At 43.0% G+C, this 8,488-nt stretch overlaps 1 protein-coding gene across 2 annotated transcripts in view; it reads right to left on the bottom strand.

The window, feature by feature from the left end:
• Positions 1 to 970: 970 nt before the first annotated feature.
• The window catches only part of LOC140557716 (dynamin-1-like protein), a 28,899-nt gene continuing 21,381 nt past the window's right edge, over positions 971 to 8,488 (bottom strand). For both annotated transcript variants that reach the window (XM_072682438.1, XM_072682437.1), the window contains exon 18: positions 971 to 7,563. In XM_072682438.1, coding sequence (XP_072538539.1) covers positions 7,507 to 7,563 — 57 coding nt within the window. In that variant the 3' untranslated portion in view covers positions 971 to 7,506. The remainder of the gene's footprint in view (positions 7,564 to 8,488) is intronic.

Raw genomic sequence — 8,488 nt, 5'->3', positions numbered from 1 at the left:
TCCTGCACTCCCAAGTGGCAAAGCTGTCGAAGTGTAAAGGCCAGGGGACTTGCTTACGGGATTTCTGACACTGTACGTCATACGGTCAGCTATGAACATGAACAAACTCGGATTATGAAGTTAAAAGCAGTGGTAGGACAGTGATTTGTCCACACTTTAGCTTACTGGGGTAAGAGGGAATTCATTTCTTCGCTGAACTACACCTTTAACTCTCTCTAAGGTGAATATATTCATTTATTTTCTTACTCCCCCCCTCCCCCGACAGTCAGAACACTCTCTATTTTTGGTTTGAGAGCAGGGAAATATTTGGAAAAACTGTAAAAAGGTGGTAAGTGGTGGTTTTTCTACACTTCATCCAGGTAAGCATCGTCTAATTGGTGTCGAGACTGCAACCGAGACAGCTTTCCAGCGGTCTCCTTTTCACATAACCATTAAAGGAATACTCTAGCAATTTCAACCTAACCTCTATATAGCATATGGTTGATCACCACACACATTAACAACGAGGGCCCCTGAGTGGTGCAGCCTTCTAAAGGCCTTGGTATACTTGAAGTCATGGCTCCTGGCTTTGGCCAACAAGACATAATCACCCAATTTTCCTCCTCAAATTTACATAGCCAATGACTTAACCCACTCATATCTTCGATATATGTGCATCTAAAGAAACGCATCAACTATCAGCTGCCCATACCAGCCAGAATCACATACAAGTGATGTGGGGAGAGAGAGAGAGTGCCATCTACCCACCCGATGGCAGGCAGCATGACTAGGGGCCAGCAATCCCTGGCCCAGTAGTCCACTGGACCACTCAGAGCCCAAAATTAGCATAAAATGTTATAGCACAACCTGCAGTACTGGAGTGCTCATATTCAACCACCAATGGCCTTGCATGCTAGTATCATCAGAAGATTGATGATTCGGTCCATGGGGATGCCATAGCCATCCATGACCCTCCCTCCCTCCCCTCCCATTAAATAGTGCGATACCAGCTAGAGTGGAAATCTGTTAGCTGGTGTAACAGGACTGGCGGTTAGTGCTCTCCTCCAAGCGTGTTTAGCTGTCCAGCGATGTCGCGTTACCAGCAGACTGAAAGACACGTCAACGGGCAGGAGATTTAACTCCACATATTGTAAATATAGCTTTCCAGTTCTGGATGCAATTTCCCTGCTTAATTGAATAGAACTGAAAAGATCCTGTCATTGACAATCCACTGTATGCTGCAGGTGTATCAAGTTAAGAAAGACAAAAATGGAGTATTCCGTTAATCTACAGAGCTTCCAATCTCTACGTATCAAGAGTTTGGAGACAGTGGCAGTGGGGCTCTCATGCAGCCACAGAATCCAGAAGCCATCCAATATTCAGGGAAGAAATGGTTAAATCAAAGGACGGCAGAGAAACCACAGCACAGAGACACCGAGACACACCCATCATAAGAGAGGCTGGACAAACAACAACAACAGAGCATGCTGCAGTTCACGCTCAGTAAAGGGCCTAGTATTGTTTAGCAGTGTATAACCACCTTTATTTACCACCTTTATTTAATAGATTTTAGCTGTTTTAGGTGTTTGTGTCACTGGTTGATGGCATGCCCAGTAATGAACTGTCCTTTGGGGATAAATACATCTATCCTTTCTATTCTATTCAATCCAATCCACAAAGGAACCTGACAGTCCAGGCTCTTACTTCAATCCCAAACACACACACACACACACTGCTTGCTCTCACACACACCATCTCTTCTTCTCTCTTATCTGTTCATTTCTGAGAGCTTTGACAGATCAGTAGCTTATTGTATGCTGACACAACCAGTGTCTCTCGCTCTCTCGCTCTCTCTCTCTCTCGCTCCAGTACAGAGCCGCTGTGTAGGATTTGGGAGTGCAGAGACACAATCTAATGAATAAAAATGTTCACATTTCTCCAGATACCCTCACCCCAACTTCTAATCAGGACACTGGAGCCTCCCAGTGTGGTGAAGCCCACAGTTTTTCCTCTCTCTGGTTGCTTAACCCACTAGAACGGCAAAGCTAACCTTAAATCTGTGTTAAAACGCCCACCAGCATGAAAACACACACCTCTCACAGGTGAGAGAAGTGCACAGACCCTTCTCACAGACAGTTGTGTGAAGACATTGGGACACACTAAACACATACAACTGAAGAAATGTCTTTAAAATCATAAGCAAAATGTTTAAACATTACGACATTTATCACTACTGCAAACGTCTACAATTAAAATCAGGTTCAGCTCATCAGCTGCAGATGATCAGAACATGGTCAGAGAGGATTCTGGAGGAGACGGTCATATTTAAACCTCAGACATTTAGTCTGGTTTGCTCTTGACTGTTGAAGTATGGTGGATCATGTGAGATCTCAGAGGTGGAGAACCTTTTAAACAACTGTCAGGGCTCCAAGTGGCTCAGCGGTATGATACGCTACCACTACGTATCGGACCACTACGCCCAGGGGTCGCGAGTTCGATTCCCAAGCCATGTCACTTTGCCATCAACGGCTGGACTCTGAGAGAGCACAACTGGCCGGGGTGTAGATGGCGCTCTCTCCTCTCTTATATCACTTATAAGTGATGTTGGCTAGGGCAGTGGAGCTGGGGAAAACATTCGACAAAGTAATTTATAAAACAACTACCAACATGGCCAGGCCAGGCCAAGTCTCCAACAATCCTGTAATGTCAATGTTCTAATTAAATTAATAAATATACATCAATATTATTTGGAATGACATTTCCCCAGTTGTATGTGTTTAGTTTTATTACCTCCAGCCCTCAGTGTTGTTCAAATGAAGATCAAATATCCAGATGTTTAAATACATTTAAAAAAAAGAGAGTTATTTATGGGGAGTCCTCATTTTTCTACATGACTGTAGACTGTGCAGAGCACTGAATCATCAACACAGTCTGTAGACCATCTGTTAATCACCACAATAGTGGTCCTTGCATTCACTATCTTACTGTGCTGTGAACCACTTTCTATAAAGAAGCGTGATGAACAGTCTTTGTTGTAAAGGTTCTTCCAACCTTCATCTCTACTACAAACACTGTTCCACAACTCCCATCATCTTGGTTTGAAGACACACACTGAAACTCTCACTGTCAAACCTCACCTGAACGCTAGGTGCCCCCGAACATCTCACAGGCAGTGTCTGTGTGTCAGCTTCACCTCCGCTATTAACTACGAACGTCATCTTCATGTCTGAGATTGGCCAGCCAAGACAAAGGCATTCCTCCTCAGCAGCCTACACCTGCTTAAGAACAGCTTCAGCACCAACGCTCAATCCCTAATACACATACACACACACACACACTCACGCATTCAGACTATAAATAGTCAAGACGCCCATAAATATTACACAGCAGTCGAGCCTCTGACACAAGCAGTACGGTTTCAAGCGTTTCAAAGTGGAGATAATGATGAAAGGCCTTTTGTTCTGCGGCTCTACTCAAAACCTTTGCACAGGACGCTCTACAGCTGTAATCTCATTTTCTTTGAACGGCTATTTTGAGCTCATATCCTCTCGCTTAACACAAGCTAATGCTTTAATGATTTATAAAAGGGACACCAATAATCTGATCGGAACTGAATGTGAGCGTAACATAATGGAGGAACGCCGAGCTGTCCCATTAGTTGTACCCAGAGCTTCTTGTTGTTCCAACATGAACTCCTATCTGGAGCATCTGGAGTATAAGGGTGATTACCACACACACACACACACAGTGCGTTCTGCTCGTTTCTCTGAACTCAGGAACGGACAGAAAACTTCTAGACTCCAAACTAACTTATAATAGCAGCCAAAGTGCAGCTGCTGAATTCTGTCTGTGCATAATCGGGCAGTTATTCTTTACGTTGTGTCCAAATTTCATGATGAATGGACCAATAGAAATGCTCCAACTGGCAACTTTTTTGACTCCTGTAAAGTTACCATTTCTGAGAAGCAAGGTTTTTGTACTTGCACTTTTGCACATTTTTTCCATTTGAGCTGAGAAATGGGACTAGTTTCCTTAAGGGAAAGGTCCTGTGGCAGTAAGCTAGCAGTGTAGGGAAGTTGGGCAGAGTTATCACAAGCCCCTACCTAATAGCACTTGGATACCACGAATGACCAGCATTTAAGCCAAAGCAACACTACGCAGCAAGTTCACCTCAAAATATCAGCTTCATCTCCACTGAACTGCAACAGGGAGAACGGCATCTCCATCACTGCCACTCCGGGCCAGAACTCGCACTCCGGGCCACTGCACTATGGAGCTCTGGTGGAGCTGCAGGAGACCTCTCTGCTGTATCTTGCAAAAGTGCTGTGGACACACGCTGATGTCTGTAACAGAGTGTCTGAGTTTAAGTTTGATGTGATTTGCTGTTTAGGAACAGGTAGGCGTGGACAAGCGGTCAGCATCTGTGTTTCCACAAAAGAGAATAAATAAATAAAATCAATATCTGATCAAGAGCAAAAGTTAAGCTCTTAATGGAATGTTCTGCTGAAGTTGCTGTTGCAACTGAATTGTACATCAGTGCTTCATTACAAAAATATGGATTTAATTTTTTTGCTGGCAAGCGCTGCTTTATGCTGCTAAATACTGTTAAATGTAGCAAGGAAGAAAAAGGAGAAAAAGAAAACTGAACCTTTTTTCATTTGTTTTTGCTCCAGTTTTCCAAATTGAGAAATTATTTGAGGTCAGCAAATTGAGAACAAAACTTTGAGGTCAGCTTTAATTTTTTTTTGAAGGGGGGGGGTATTTGCTGCTAAATGCTGCTTTATGCTGCTAAAAACTGCATTAATAAGGGGTGGGGTGCAGGCAAATGGAAAAAAACCTAAATATTCAGTTATGCAAATGTTCTGCTAAATATGGTTAAATGCAGCACAAAGGAAGGCAAAATTATTTATTAAATTATATACAGAACTATTATTGTTTTCATTCTGGTGGTCAAACATGTGGTAAAACCTTACAAGGCCTGCATTACTAGGAAAAAGAAAATACTAGGGAATATTCCGTTATCTGGATGTTCCGTTTTTCCTGCTAAAAACTCCTAAATGCAGCATAAAGACAAGAGAAATTAAGCAGGACTATGTTATTCCCTGAACATTAGTCGAGTCCGGCATTAAAAGGGGGGAAAAACATGGAATATTCCCTTATGCTAATGTTGTTCTTATGCTGCTAAATACTGCATTAAGAAAAGCAAAAGTAACCAACTACTTTTTTATTATGGTGGTTAAATGTGGGGTAAAACCTCATGAGGTCTGCATTACAAGGGACACAAACATGGAATATTTCATTATCTGGATGTTCTGTTTTTGCTGCTAAATGCTGCTTTTTGGCTGCTAAATACTGCTAAATGCAGTATTTTTTTATTACAGTGGTCAAATGTGGGATAAAATGTTTTGTATTAATATGATAGTATAATATGATAGTCTTTTTCAAACATTCATTTACAGAAACTGCCCAATTGCCTCTATTCTAGGTGAGTTTTGGTTCTTTAACCAATTGCACGGTAATGTGCTGAAATACATGCTAACTGCTAACTGACTGCACAGTACAGAGTTGATCTGGTTGACGGAGACCCGGCTCAAAAGCTCTCGAGTCTTCCACCAGGAATAAAAGTGGTTGGTGTTCCCTCTCATAGGTTACAGCACCAGTCATTTGCTTTATAGTCTGCAAGCCACACAGCCCAACAGAACTGTGTCACAACCATTATTGCAACCCGTTTTCCATAAATAAACAAGTAACCAGCGCACAGAAAGACAACTGCACCTAACAGTGCCCCGAAAATCAGCCCACATATTAATATTCACCAGCAACTTTAAATACACCACATACACATCTGTACTATATTTACAGTCTTAATTTACGGACACTTTCATTACTGTTTATACGGCTTTCATTCTTCATTCTCTAACGTCTACATAAAGACTCCCCAGGCAGCCAGCACGACTAAACCCCCTGTGTATTTTGAATGGGGGCTCCATTATTAAACATATGTTCTAGTACCTCTCTCTTCTAAATACAAAAGACCAGAGCAGGCAGACGAGTGGTTCAGTAATATTCAGGACACTTTGACTAGGAGAATGGAATTGGCACAGACAGTTTTAGGGCACAATTGCATCGACGTGGTCGGCTCCAGTTAAGGACGAGAGGATGATTGGTCTGCGTTTGGCTTTGTAGGAAGGGCCGCTGCAGTCCATTTCAAAACAAATGATCGGTATCATTACTGCCAACCAAATAAATAGATTTGTTCAGTCAAGGTCATGTGGAGCTCCCCATGAGCTCCCCAAAAAAGTGGACGGTTGAGGAATTTACATGTACAGAAATATGCAGAACAGCAGCCCGAGTCGGTCTTTTAAAGGAATACTGCAGCATTTTCCAACCTAATCTCAAGGTGCCACGTCTGTAGCATATGACTGATTACAACAGACAATAAGTCTGATTCAAAAGAACAGAAAATCCATCCATTCGTCCTCCTTATTATTCTTATCTTAGGCCCAGGACAAGGCACCGGCCCATTGCAGGGTACCACACACACCCAGTCAATCACACCTAGGGCCACACCTATCATATGTGTTTTGGGAGATGGTCTCTATCACAATGGGTCTGAAGCCAAAACAAAATAATTAATAGGAATTATAGAGTATGAGAATAACCTCTAGGATCAGGCACTACCCCCACACAGGGTATCTCACACGCCAACACACTCACACCTAAGGGCAATGTGGCATAGCAAATTCACCTACTGTTACTGGAGGTGGTTGGAATTGCAGTGGATCTGGAGCCTACCCGGAATCATTGAGCGCAAGGCAGGAATTACCCCTGGACAGGGTGCCAGTCCATCACATTCACCCACGCCTTGGGGCAATTTAGCACAGCTAATTCACCTACAATGTGTGTTTTTGGGAGGTGGAAGGAAATCCATGTGGAAACAGGGAAAACACACCAAACTCCTCGGCGATAGAAACCGAAGTAAGGACTGAACCAACAACCCCGGGCCCCTGGAGCTACCTGCTGTGCTCAAACAGAAAATCCACACACTTTTAATAAAAGCCAATTGGCAGGGAGACTTCAGTCAACGGGTCTTCTGTCCTTTTACTAGCCGGAGAACTAACAGAAGCATATCACAGTTATTGGCTGTAGTATCAGATGTGGCACATTGTGATTAGACTGAAAAACACTAAAGTACGCCTTTAAAGCTCAGTGCATTTTCACAGCATGCCTAACACACACACACACACACACACACACACACACACACACACACACACACACACACACACTTGCTCAAATACATATTTAAAGATAGAGGTGTATATACAGTAAAATCAAGTACCTGAAAATGTGTGCATAAATATTTGTTCGGGTTATGCTCGTTGATGTGCTCACTGACGTTCTTTAAATATGTATTTGACATAAATATGAAGCCCTCGGTTCCTAGGTACACACATACACACACATACACTGATGTAAACACACACACTCAACATGTCAACATGTCGCCGCTCGGTGAAAGCTCGACTACCACAGGTGAGTCTCTCGGATCTCTGAGATGATGTTGTTGGCCTTCTTCAGTGCCTGAGAAGAGAAGCAAAGAAAGGAAATCATGAGACAAGTTAAACACCAACACACAGACGGGTGTGTGTTCCACTGCAAGGAGCGTGGGAACAAGCAAGCACTTGCTCATGCAGCACCAAGGAAGCACCTGCCTTGTGACCTTGTGTTGAGAACAGTCCAGAGACATAATAAGCTCTGCTCCTGTCCTGCTCTGTCTCGCAGGCAAGCACACACACACACACGCCCATACATGTGCCTTGCTGTTAAGTCCAAAAACTTCTGTCCAAAATCATATTTCTACACATGAAGATCATTTGATCTTCTACTAAACCTAAAACGAAATGCCCCGAAATGTATTACTACTTAATGCCTAAATTCAAAATCAGCTGCAGGTGATCAGAACATGGTTAGAGGGGATTCTGGAGGAGTCTGTCTTATTTAAACCTCCTGATTGTTGAAGTGAGTGGTGAAGAAGATGATCACCATGGCCAGATCCAGAGAGCTCTCTGCGGCCTTCAGAAAGAAGGTTGTAGCTGCACAGGAGTCTCTGTAGGGATTTAAAAAGCTTTCAGAACTATTAGAGCTCATCCGGTCCACTGTCCACCAAATCATTGGCCAACGTGGCCAAATCAGGCCGTCTTTGCAAGCTTAGCCCAAAAGCAGACCTTAAGATGAGTAAATAAGTCATCAACAATCTTAAAATGTCACCAGCAGAACTACAGGTACAGCATCTACCATTAAAAAGAGGCCGAATAAGTTTGAAGTGGGCAAGGAGGAAAGCCTTGCTGTAAAAGAATTAAACATCAGGGTAAGACTAAAGTTTGCCAGAGAACACCTAGACAAAGACCAGGACTTCTGGAGAAATGTGCTTTAGATAGACGAATAACGACGAACCAATAAAAAGAGGTCTAGCCACAGATTATTGGTGAGGTTTAGGTTGGGGAAC

The sequence above is a fragment of the Salminus brasiliensis genome, chromosome 6, assembly GCF_030463535.1.
Source record: "Salminus brasiliensis chromosome 6, fSalBra1.hap2, whole genome shotgun sequence".
Taxonomy (NCBI): domain Eukaryota; kingdom Metazoa; phylum Chordata; class Actinopteri; order Characiformes; family Bryconidae; genus Salminus; species Salminus brasiliensis.
This window is presented reverse-complemented; position numbering and strand designations above follow the sequence as displayed.